We start from the raw sequence: 13,472 nt of genomic DNA, 5'->3' as shown, positions 1-13,472 counted from the left end.
TAAGGTAACAGTGTTTTTTTTTATGTTAACCTCCCTGGGCCTTCAGTCATTATACTCAGGTGTCTGAAAAGACCACCCCCTCCCGAGTAGAATGACAGTGTTTGTGGCGTTCGCGGGCCCGTGGCCTTACTTACTGGATCCTGGCTCCTGCTCATAGCGGCTTCCACAGAACAGGAAGTGCCGGTGGCCATGAGGAGGACCAAGGATCAGTAAGTAAATAGGCATTACTCTGGCAGGCAATGGCCCACTGAAAAAAAAAGAAAGAACCTAAAGTACCCGGCCCAGTGGCAGCTGCTACCACTGCTACCCCGGTAGTTACTCCCATGTGTCAGGGAAAAGTGCTCAAGAATATCTTTGCAACACGGTTCCAATGTATGTATTGTAAATGTGCATCTTTTTATGATTAATATTACTTGCACAGACCAGATCCATACAAATTTGAGTCAAATAGTAAGTGCTGTATCTGCATTATGAGAGTGGATATTAAGATGTAAAATTATACTGTCCATCAGACGCTGAATAATACATATGCTTGAACATGGGCAGTAGAGTTGAGCGATCTGGAAAGATCGGATCCCGATCAGCAATTGAGCAAATTTCACGATCGCGATCAGGATCAGCTGGAAAATGATCGGAAATCGGATTTTAAAATCGATACTGAAATCTCAAAATCAGCTCAACCCTATTCATAAATATTTCATTACTGGGGTTCAGCAATCGGGATTGGGAAAGATCGGCGAGCGAGCAAATTTGATGATCGGGATCGGCTGGAAAATGATTGGAAATCGGATTTTAAAATCGATCCTGAAATCTCAAGATCGGCTCAACCCTAGTGGACAGACAACTGAAAATGGGCATTGTATTTGAGTTTTGTAGCGGCTGGATCCTGTAGGTATTGCTTGTAACCAGATTTGACTTTGCGTATGGTACTTTACGATTGGCTACTGGTGTGATACATTTCTCGGCAATACAAGCGCGTCCACAATTCATCACATTTCCAACAAATAAAATAGTCAATGTCATGTAAAAATCATGGAACCGGATTTCTGTACATGAACTGAAAAACATAAATTGTAACTAAACTTCTAACTAAAGAATAATAATAATAATAATAATAATAATAATAATAATAATAATAATTGGTGTTACTGCATTTGTTCATGTCTCACTTCTTCTAGACCTGTCAGACATGATGTGTAACTGTTCATATATATATCAGAACTTCCCAGGTTTGCGCATTTTCGCTGCGTTGTAGTTTATGTACAATGATTGGCATGTTCATTATCTGGATATTATTGGAGTTCCGCCACCCCCAACCCTTATAAACATGTTACCAGCAGGAACACAGCACGGAGTGACAAGGCGATATGTCAGTTACTTACAGGTGGTCCTGAAAGAGAAGAGAGAAATTAAATTACTGTGTGACAATATAGATAGAGAATTAGACAATCATGGTAACATATATATATATATATATATATATATATATATATATATATATATATATATACATAACCAACGTATACAGCAGCTCGACTAAATCAACAACATTAAAGAGGACCTTTCAAATAGGGCGCAGGCAGTTCTATATACTGCTGGAAAGCTGACAGTGCACTGAATTCAGCACACTGATGGCTTTCCCGATCTGTGCCCTGGGTAAAGAGCTATCGGTGCCGGTACCGTAGCGCTTTACAGTCAGAAGGGCGTTCCTGACAGTCTGTCAGGTACGTCCTTCTCCACAGCAGCGCCTATCGCACTATACAGTGTGAGCGGGGAGGAACGCCCCCTCCCCTCCTGATAATACTCGTCTATGGACGAGCACTGTGAGCAGAGGGAGGGGGCGTTCCTCCCTGTTCACACTGTACAGCGCGATAGGCACTGCTTTGAAGAAGGACGTACCTGGCTGACTGTCAGGAACGCCCTTCTGACTGTGCCCCGGACCATGAAAGGTCCTCCTTAACTGTATAGAAGCCAACAACAGTCCCTGAAATCAATACTTGCAATATATTATAAAGTCTGCAAAGAAATAATGTCATCAGAAAATGATCTATTTTTTTTTTTTAACAAAGTTTTAGGTTAGAATTTTAAAGAATTTTTTAATTTATTTATTTTTTACCTTTCAGTGCCAAAATATTATATTCTGCACAGTGGTGGTAGCAGTGATAGCGGCTGCCACAGGGCCTGGGACATTAGGGGTCCGACGACAGCCGCTACTGCTGCGTTTTTTTTTTTTTTCTTTAATAGGCCGTTTAATAGGCCGTTACGGGCCCTATTTACTTACCGATCCTGGCAGGGGCCGGGATCGGTAAGTGACACCGCGGGCCCCACAAACACAATCATTATACTCGGGGGTCTTTGCACTAAGGGACATAATACTGTGTGCAGGGGCCTTTAAGGGACATAATACTGTGTGCAGGGGCCACTATGGGGGATAATACTGTGTGCAGGGGCCACTATGGGGTATAATACTGTGTGCAGGGGCCACTAAGGGACATAATACTGTGTGCAGGGGCCACTAAGGGACATAATAGAGCGTGCAGGAATGCGGAGGAGGGAGTCGGTCGAGGTCTTCGGCATTGCTGTCAGTTGAGGGGGGCCCCATGTCAAAAGTTCGCCACGTGGCCCCGCCATTCCTAGTTACACCACTGATTCTGAACTAAGCCTAATAATAGTCTGACAATTAGCAAATTCTGCAGGAGTTTTCTTTGCAGCAGTCATCTCATTTACATCATCATACAAGGCAGATAGGATAGAAGATAACTCCTCTGATTATAACACCACATAGCACCCATTACTGATGCCACGTCTTATCTACTCCCTGTACAGACCATGTGTAGAAAACTCGCCCATAGACCTTAATGAACGAGCTCCAGCTGCCTATGGCCATGACTATGCTACAAAGTATTTCATTTCAAAGGAGAAGCTCAGGCAAGATGGCAGCCCCCATAATCAGGCATAAAAAAATAGAATTAAAAAATCTGCAAATAAATAAAATTAAATTAAATACAAATTAGAAAAAGTGATGTATGTCAATATCTGGTTTTAAGTGGCCAGCCCATCAGGATAGCCTCTCCTCATATGCCCGGTTAAGACATCACCAGAATGACACCATATGGTCGGTCTACTGTTCAAGAACCCCATCTACGAACCAGAACAGAGAGCCCTTCATTGGTAATCCCACCGTGTAATGCAGCTTTGGGGGATACTGTTTTTTATTAAGGAGACCCAGCTGTGTATGAAGTCTTATTGGCAATGCTCCATGGGGAAAATATGCAAATCACCTCTCTTTCAGTAGGAGGAAATCTTTATTTGCTGGTCCCAAGCATTGGAGATATCCATCATGTAAATCAAAGGTTAACCATGTAACAAGCCTTGCAATGTGCATAGAGATATTAACCACTCCAGTAATGCTTTATTTCCTCTACAATGGCCTCCTACAAAGGTAATCTTTGTCGTGGGCAACTCTATCTCACCCACCACTTTTCGGGCGGAGCAAGGTGGGCCAGGGTCAGCCTGGCAAGTTTATTCTAACTCTAGCATGAAAACTTTTGTGAGTTATACCTGAATTGTATGTGAGTTGGTCCAGACTTTATTTTAATACTCTGGTCCTGAGCCCCCACTGCATCGCGTGGAGGCTGCTGGCCTGCTCTGTTAACGCACATCGGCACTTCCGGTCTTATGGAGGAGGGTCGAAACCTCCACAATAGTCTGCGGGGATTCCGTTCTCCTCCATGGACCCAAAGGCCTACTTCTGGGGTCAGCAGTGGGCCAGAGGATATTTAGGCCTCATTCTAGCTCCGGCCCATTGCTGGTTATTCAGATGACCTGGTGACAGCTCCTCCTGCGCTTCTGTTCCTATCCTGACCCCCTGAATCTCCTGTTTGCCCTTCTGTGTTCCTGTGTATGACCCCCTGTGGATGACCTCGGCTTGTTTCCTGTCTACTCCTGCTTGACCTCTGCTTGGCTACTCCATGACCTCTTGTGTATCACCCGGCTCTCCTGACTACGCATTTGCTTGTCCCTCCTGCTACCACGTGACCTCCTGTGTACCGACCCGGCTAGATTGACCTCGTTATTGGCTATCCTGGAACCCGCGAGACCTCCTGTGTACCGACTTGGCCTGTACAACCTTCCTGTTGTGCTTCTGCTACCTCCTATTGACCAGCTCATCCGTCTCCTCATCTGCTGAGGTTATTGTTTCTGGGTCCTCTGCTATTTGGGGTGCGCTGAGTGTGTGGCGCTCTCGGGGCAGTTGCGGGATCCCAGAATTTACCAAGTCCAACTCCACCATCAGGAGCTCTGGCGAAGACCTCTGGGGCCTGGTTCTGCTCTGGTTAGGAGAGCGTTGTACACTCAGGTCTGTTTTTGCCTCTGTATTTGGGGATTCTGGTTGCCCAGGACTTACTGTCCATGATTGTCGCATCAGTTTCCTAACACTTAAATTCTGGCTGATCTATCGAGAGCTATTAATAATTCAGATATTTCTTGTGCCTGTCTGGGTATCGATAAAGACATATATTCTTGTTTCTATTTCCAACATTTACCTGGCAGAGAATAAAGAGGAACATCTGATAGAAGATATTGAGTTGGGGTCTATAATAACTGTGTTAGATTCTGTTGTCTGATCTGGCTGTAATCCTTCTATCACCAATGGCCGGTATTCGCTTGTATTCGCTTTGTTAGACTTTCAGCTATAAATCGTCACATAACATGTCACGGGATGGTTAGAGTCTATACTATAGGCAATGTGTAATATATATTTCATGTGGAATGTATTCTCTAACCTGTTGTAAACATCAGTGTGTAGTTGGCTGATTCGGGTCTAGTGTGTTAGCACATTGTATGCAAATACCTCTAACTAGTGAGGACCAGTGAGGACAATGGGTGGAGATAATCTGATCAGTGTCTCCAAGAAGATGTTGGATGGTGCATTGTCCATAGTAGACAGGGAGTCTGCTCTCCTTGGTATAGGTGAGGGGGGAAGGATCTGTGACTCAGCCCTTCCCACCCACAGATATAGGTGTAACAGTTTTAGTATATAGTTGTAGCTGGAGTTAGTATGTGTTAGCCGGCCTGTGCACAGCTCTGCAGAGAGCCAGAATTTAGTTACAGGACCAAGGAACCAAAGTTATCATTGGATTGTGACTTCTGTGGACTTATTGTTATTACGGTTGATGTGACCGCCGCCGGCTACTAACTTTGTGGATTACAATAAATTGCTGTTGTCTCCCGACCTCTTGCGTCCGTGTTGATTCAAAAGACCTTCCGGAGGAAGACGTATACCTTCGCTCCGTGACATAACACATCTTAGCTATAAACATCTATTGGTTGCCAAGAGGCCTCTAATAGGGAGGATGTAAACTATTATACGTATCAAGTCCAACATAAACCTTTATAAGCAGGTCATCTATTATGTAGCCGAATGCTAGAAAGCATAGAAGTAAACAGCCAAAGTACTAGCGATAATATTAGCAACTCAATGTCCCTTTTATCAATATTTATGAGAAGCGATGGATACAGATGATCAAGGTAAAGATCACTGCTCCACATATTATAAAGGAAATATTCTACATAAAATAGTACAGCATGCTCCACTACACAGCAAGTCACAAGGCAATAAAACCACGTTCACACAGAGGTCATAGTAACACCTCTGCCAAGGTTCCATTTAAACAGGTGCGAACAGTAGGAGACTACAATATATGAACAGGCATGGGGGGCGGGCGGGCGTATTCTTTTTGTAATTGGCCACAACCTATTGGATTATTCCGGTAGGTATCTGTTGATAATTTACTCACCTGTCCAGGCTGAGAGGCTAGGTTCACTCTGGTGAACAGGTATTCATAAATTCCCATATATTAAATAGGAGTGAGCATATTGGATTTACAGCATTTTTTTTTTTTTTTTTTTTTTTTTTACATGAATCCATCTTGGGGGCCAAGATGTATTTTGAAAATATAATTTATTAAAGAAAATGACTGTTTCTTCACATATTGTCTTCTTCTGAACAATATAGGTCTATGGTTATGGGAGGGGAAGGAGATGAGAGCTCTTCAAAGCAGAGAGATATCTGCACTATAGAGAGATGGGGTTTTTTTTCTCATCACATCTTGGTTATCAGGAATAATTATTCAGCTTCCTCCTATATTACTCATTTAATGCTATAGACAGCCTCATATTAGTGTTTTTATACTTTGTGGGTCATTTTGTGAGAATTATTATAACTGAGGTATGTAGATAACTCAACACAAAATGATATAAGAGATGGTGCCAAACTTAGATACCTGTTGGTAGCATGATAAGGGTAAATTCACACGGCGGAAACCTTTTCCGCTGTGTGGCATTTTTGCACGGCTAGCTGCGACGGGATGCTGATGCAGCGCATCCCGCTTCTGATTAGGCCCGAATGAATGGGCCTAAGCAGGAGGGTGTCTCGAGCAGCGGACGCCATGGCTGACTTGGTTGCGGAATCCGCATGAAGAAAGGGCTTGTGAAAAAAATTGCTAGTGTGAAAAAATTGCTAGACTCCCATTGAAATGAATGGGAGGCGGTTTTGCAGGTAGATTTTGAGGTGGATTCCACATCTGCAAAAAACTTCTTGTGAATATATCCCTAAACGCTAGTTCACATGGGGCAAGAGGGGGCAGATTTTGGCGCTAAATCCTCCTCAAAATCCGCCCCCTCACAATAGAGGTCTATGTAGACCGGTAGCGTTCTTTTCTCCACTAGCAGTTTGTTCCCGTTCGCGGAAAAAAGAAGCGAGCTGCCCTTTCTTGAGGCGGACACTGCAGCGGAAATCGCCGTGGTGCGTCTAGGTCAAAACAATCCATCCGGACTAGGCCCATTTATTTGGGCCTACTCCGGAGCGGAAAGCCATGACTGTCAGAAGCCACGACAGTCATGACTAGCCGTGGCAGGCGCAATTTGGTCCTGATTCTGACGCGCTTCGTGCGTCAAAATCAGAACCAAAATATGTGGTCAATAGTCCGTTTGAACTAGGCCTAAGAAAAAGACTGGCTGTCAGTGAGAAGTGGCTGGGAGCCATGCGAGTCTAGGATAGTCATGTGCAGAGTAATAGGCAGGTACAGGACTCTCCTCTGGTGTAGCAGACACAACGGCACACTAGTCGGAAGGAAATGGCAGCGTTTTTATTGGTTGGCAGCCTGTTCCAGAGCAGCTTGTAAATAGTTGACCTGAGTCTGGATCCATCGTAAAATTGAGTGAATCAAGCAGAGAAGGAATCTGGTCTACTCTCAATATGGAAGGAGCAGAAGTGGGTAAGGCTGTGAGATCTCTGAGACTAGGTGGTGTTTATAGGGGTCAATCCCCATATGTTGTTTTATATGGGGGGGGGGGGTGATTGCCTGAGGCTTTACCAAGTAAGTAAAGTTCTTGAACCAAGAGAACTCCTTAAGGAGAGTGCCTTTGCTGGTGTAAGGAGACTTACAAGCCATTTTTACTCCACTGGGGGATTCTGGAGAATATGCAAATCTGTTTTCCAGGACGTAGTTAGGAAAATAATGCCCCTAGGACAGCCCCTTAAACATCAGGCATCAGGATTATTGTGATGTTTAAGGATCCAACCAGATCGAAATAGCGCTGTCCACAGCTGGCAATCTGTTTCTCTTGGAGTAGATATACTAGTTTGGCAATAATCCCTCAACATGGTATTAGTATTTTCTGGTTTTAGGAGTAGCAGCACCTTGTGCACCACTTCGGTACCACAATGACATTGAGCGCCATAAGGTAAACACTGTAACCCTTCTAGACAAGCTGGCGTAGAAGAACATGTCCTTGTCTCCTCCAGACCAAGTCTTTTTACCTTTTGTTTCTCATCATTCTCACCTCTAGTCATGTGTTTTGGCATTCGGCACATATCATACTAGTGTCATATGAGTCCATTGTAATGGCACAATGACAGCTCTATGGCTGTACACAGGCCGATGGGTAAGACTATACTCAGACCGGCTAAGTACTGCACAAACAAGGTATCGCAGTGTAACGTCCCCATGAGGATTTAGGGGGCCAGGAAGACTTTTTTCGGGTAATCTCCCTTACTTGCTTAGAAATAATGGGGAAAATAGACCTTTTGTGGTGAGAACAGAAAACTCGCCTACGCTAAAAGTTTGAGGTCATTGCCTTACTGCAAAGCATCATGGGTCAAATGAAGGCACGAATACGGGAGATTTATGTATAAATACGATGAAACTGATAAATGACAAAAACAAAGTCACGACTCAAGATATTTCTAGAATTGTATGTCTATATACTTATTCACAAGTATTCATTAACAAGTGCAATGGTTCAGGCTACTAGTATTAGGATCATTGTCAGAGTTAGGGTAAGTTCCAACGGGGTTTTTTGGATCGGAACCTGAGGCCGCCTCAGGTTCCGATCCAAAAACCGGGTAGCCGCGACTGAAAGTCGGAGCACTGCACCAGTATCCAGCTGCGAACTCAGCTCTGGATTAGGCCCAATGAATGAGCTTAGTCCGGAGGAGGGAGTGTCTTCAGGCCGAATCGTGAGGGGACTCGGCCTGAAGAATGAGCACCTCGCTTCTTTTTTCCGAGAGCCGGAAGAAACGGCTCCCGGAAAAAAAGACCTGAGAGGCTGCCATTGATTTCAATGGGAGCTGTCTTTTTGGTCAGGGTTTTGAGGCGGATATAGCCTCAAAACCCTGACCAAAAAACTCTGTGTGAACTTACCCTAAGTAGGACACGATAGACCCCTACTTACTGTGGAGGGTACAATGTAATGTCCTCTTCACAAGCACATATTCAGATTAAGACTACCTACAGGATATACAACTTTCCCATTTCTTGGTCACCTTGTAGTATAAATTTTACTAGGCCATTTTTTGAAGGGTAGGGGTTAAATCTGACTGGAATTTTATCTCCACTGATTTAGGCATGACATTTGGTATACAATGTGTAATGTCAAGAAATGGGACCAAATGAAAACCTTGTAAGGCGGCTTCTATATTTTCCAATGATACCTTTCTTATTCTGCATAGCAGATCCGCATTCAGTATTAATTGAATGGTCTTTAGGTATATGTCCTCTCCTGCCAGGCTGGTTATCTAAGCTCCTAATGCTCTTGTCAGCTAATTCGCATAGGAATACAACACATATTTTTATGAGTTGCAATGCAGGATAAGAAAGGCATTTTTGCCTTGTAGTGCTGTTTCTCCACCATCCACTAGGGTGGGTTCACACCAGCGCCCGGTCTCCGCTTTGTGGGTTTCCGTCTTCTGCCCGAGAAACTGGACAGGAGACGGAAACCCGGCAGTCAGTGCCTGCCTGTGAGCGTCTTCTGGTCTCCGCAGCAAAAAAGTTTTTTTTTTAATCAGACACACAGTCCTGCATGTCCGACTTCGTGTCTGGTTAAAAAAAAATGGTTTCACCGCGGAGACCAGAAGACGCTCACTGGCGGGCACTTTGCAAACCCATTCAAGTGAATAGGTTTGAAAACTGACTGCCAGTTTCTGTCTCCTGTCCAATTTCTTGGGCAGAAGAGGAAACCTGCAAAGCGGAGACCGGGAGCAGGTGTGAACCCGCCCTTAGTCTTATACCACTTTTCCTACTGATAGACTCCATTTAAAGTAACCATCTGCAGCAGGAGCCTCCCCCCCCCCCACTTGTCTGTCTACAGTAGAAGACTAGCACTTGTCAAGCTTTTTCTCTTTGGGTAAGTCCCACCATCTCCATTATTTTTAGGAAAAAAAAAAATCAGGGGGAAATGAAACCCTGTGCTCTCTGCATCCAGGAACATCCAGGAAATCCTGAAGACTGATAATATCAGCTAAGTTTATTCCTTTTTATTATCTCTTACTGCACTTCTAGGTTTACATTACATAGGTTATTGTACTATGGGATAGTCTGCAAATATGATGTGCAGTGTCATATATATATATATATATATATATATATATATATATATATATATAAAATTTAGATATGTAATGTGACAATATTAGTATGACTGTACATTTATGTGTATGCTGCACAATTGGAAATTTAATGTTTAATCAATAAAAATGAACATAAAATAATAATAATATTAATAATATTAATAATAATTAAATGGGTAATAGAAACAATTTAAAAAAATGATAGAATCCCAGTAACCATAAGCAAAATATACAGTACCTGGCTCCCCATTTTGTCCTCTCTTGCCCCTTGCTCCAGGAGGCCCTGGTTTGAGAGAATTAAACCAGTTAGGGAGTGGGAGGATGAAATACTATGGAATATTTTATGGAGATGACGGATGGTAAGTGATAGATGTCAAAGCGATCTTTAGGGCCAAGCTAACAAAGAGCTTTCATATGAAGATGGTAGATGATATGATTATTGCACATTTCCATCATATTTATTCACATGCAATAAATAGAGCAGACAAGCTTAGCAGGCAAATGGCAGATTTCCTATAGAATTAAGATCTATAAAACTGATCTGCTTCACAAATAAATGAAGATTAATAATATATTCGAGTTTATCTGGACTGATGATTGACTTGCCATTATTGAATGGATTTACATTCCCCATTAGAGGTAATAATTTCTTTGCATCCTTCAATATGTGCCGCTCTACTAATTCCAGCACACAGTCCCTACCATTCACCAGCAACTATTTCAGTTGGGTTCCGCACAATTCTGCTCTTTGTTGTAAGGGCTCGTTCACACGGGGCAAGAGGGGGCAGATTTTGGCGCTGAATCCACGCCAGAATCCACCCCCTCACAATAGAGGTCTATGAAGTCAGCTAGCTTCCTTTTTTCTGTGAGTGGTATGTTCCCGCTCACAGAAAAAAGAAGCAAGCTGCCCATTCTTCAGGCGGATTCCGCGGTTGATTCAGCCCTGGCGTCTGCCTCGCGGTCCCTCACCACCCATTCATTTGGGCCTACTCCGGAGTGGGAAGCCGCATTTTGGTCCTATTCTGACATGGCTTCCCGCGTCAAAATCAGAACCAAAATGCGCAGCACTTATCCCAGTGTGAACTATCCCTAAGGTGTGCAGTGAGACTATCTGGTCAAGACAAGGAGCGCCCACTTAACTACAGAAAGCTTAATATATCATCTGCTGAAACTGACAGCACAAATTGTTCAGAAGTGGTAGGAACTAGAGAAAAAATACCAAATGTACTGGAATGAATGGGACAGTAAAGAGTTGGGGTTGTTGGAGGTGGTGAAAGGTCCTCTTTTGGCTAGAGCCCTACTGTGCAAAAGCATTACGTTTTATAGTACCTGAAAAGTGGATGGGATTCTGGCTAATTGCAGAAAAATATCCACATGCTGCGATTTTAAAAACTGTTGCACTTTTGTAAATTGTATCATGTCAATTATATTTACAGAAACCCTGAAATTTTCCATATTTGAAAACTCTGCAGGCTTTCTGTGAAAAGTGCTGGGGGAAAAACTACAACGCGTTTCTCGCAGCGCTTTTTGGCTGTTGCTCATTATGTGGGGACTTAGCCTAAGACTTTTTCTTTCTAGAGCTACAATATTGAGGGAGATCTAGCACATGCTATTTAATGAATCAAATACACCCTTCGCCAGACTATGTACCTACATCAAAATCCACACCAGCTTGTAGCTGGTGTAAAGTTCAGGCATCATAAATCTGGCATATCTGACAGCCCTGACGCATATCTCACCCCTTACTGTGCCCCCTTTCACAAAAGTGATGACAATGGAGGAAAAGTCATGTAAAAGAACCCAAAAATCTGCAACTTTTCAATTCCTTGTATGCGAGAAATTGGCATATAAGGCATGATGAATCTCCCATTTCCAGCAAGTGGTGAGACTAAGATAAGATAAGATAATTCTTTAATAGTCCCACATTGGAGAAATTTCAGCATGTTACAGCAGCATAGTAATACAGATACAGGATAATACACAGTAATATATTACAGACGTAGACACACATAAGCTGAGAAGAGAAGATATACTAGGAGTCCATAGCAGCTAAGGAAAAAACGGAAGAGAAAGAGGAAGACCTCATGGTCATCGTCATAATCATTAGTTCTCTGTGCGGAGTGATCTTCGCTTGGTCTGATGTAGATTATACAGCCTGGTCGCGTTTGGAAGGAAGGACCTGCGATAGCGCTCCTTCTCACACTTGGGGTGAAGCAGACGGTCACTTACAGTGCTGCCAAGTCCCATCAGGGTCCCATACATGCGGTGGGATTTGTTCTCCCGCATGGAGGTCACCACAGACAGTATCCTTCTGTCACCCACCACCTGTACTGAGTCCAGGGGGCTCCCCAGGACAGAGCTGGCCCTTCTGATCAGCCTGTCAAGTCTATTTCAGTCCCTGGTTGATATACTGCTCCCCCAGCAGGCCACACCGAAAAAGATGGCTGAGGCAACCACAGAGTTGAAGAAGGCCCTAAGAAGTGCCCCCGGACTCCGAAGGCCCTCAGCCTCCTGAGCAGGTAGAGTCTGCTGTGGCCCTTTCTAGGGGTCTTTGATGGAGGTCTGAGCAATGGTTATTTCAGTGTTAAGTAAGGTCGACAACCCATTGACCGCTTTATTTTTCTGTAAACCAAACTGTGCTGAGAAACATTAATCACTAACAAAGCAAAGTATCAACATATCTGGAAAATATAGTAGTAGGCATTACTGTGTGCTCCGGAGAGGGATGACAAGTGCCCATAATCAGAAAAGCGACATACCCAGAGCGCCCCAACCTAGACACAACACAAGCACCCTCCTTCTATGATACAGTACGCGCCATCGATGACCACACACCAACTACCGTATCTATTCTGCTTTTACTGTAACGTAAGTTCTTGTTTAAATAGCCATCTTAGGGGCCACACGGTGGCTCAGTGGTTAGCACTGCAGCCTTGCAGCGCTGGGTCCCGGTGTTCAAATCCCACCAAGGGCATAAAACCATCTGCAAGGAGTTTGTATGTTCTCCCCGTGTTTGCATGGATTTCCATCCCATATTCCAAAAAAGACATACTGATAGGGAAAAATGTACATTGTGAGCTCTATGTGGGGCTCACAATCTACATTTAAAAAAAAAAATAGCCATCTTAACCCTTTACTAGCATCCCAGGGGTATTCTGCCCATTTTGCTTTTCGCCTGTACATAGCTTTATGTGAGATTACACGGCAGGTGGATTGATCTGTCTGCTTAATATATAAGAATGAACAGAGAGAATGAATCAGATACATCTATATAGGACTCGTACATTGCTGTCACATTTGTAAACAGTCCTGATGCAAGACCGGCTCTTATGCAATCTGGCGGCTCCATAGGAATTCCCAGCTGCTGTCTGTAGTAGGTGGCACTTCTAGCAGCACATCATAAAATACCCGCCACTTGTAACCACGCTAACCCAAGAAGAACATAACATGACTCTGGAAGTGCAGTCAACTAGAGAAGCCTCGCTGAATGGGGGCCTGGTCTGCGAGAAGAAGTCACATCATTGCCATGTTCTGTAAGGGAAAATCCTTATTGAACTATAAG

At 43.7% G+C, this 13,472-nt stretch overlaps 1 protein-coding gene across 1 annotated transcript in view; it reads right to left on the bottom strand.

The window, feature by feature from the left end:
* Positions 1-1,271: 1,271 nt before the first annotated feature.
* The window catches only part of LOC142183002 (collagen alpha-1(XIII) chain-like), a 72,257-nt gene continuing 60,056 nt past the window's right edge, over positions 1,272-13,472 (bottom strand). The window contains exons 3-4 of the mRNA XM_075257852.1: positions 10,149-10,193; positions 1,272-1,390 (exon numbers count right to left, since the gene is read on the bottom strand). Coding sequence (XP_075113953.1) covers positions 1,371-1,390; positions 10,149-10,193 — 65 coding nt within the window. The 3' untranslated portion in view covers positions 1,272-1,370. The remainder of the gene's footprint in view (positions 1,391-10,148; positions 10,194-13,472) is intronic.

Source organism: Leptodactylus fuscus, chromosome 10 (assembly GCF_031893055.1).
Source record: "Leptodactylus fuscus isolate aLepFus1 chromosome 10, aLepFus1.hap2, whole genome shotgun sequence".
NCBI classification, from domain to species: domain Eukaryota; kingdom Metazoa; phylum Chordata; class Amphibia; order Anura; family Leptodactylidae; genus Leptodactylus; species Leptodactylus fuscus.
Note: the sequence above shows the minus strand (reverse complement) of the source record. Positions and strands in the feature narration are given on the sequence as shown.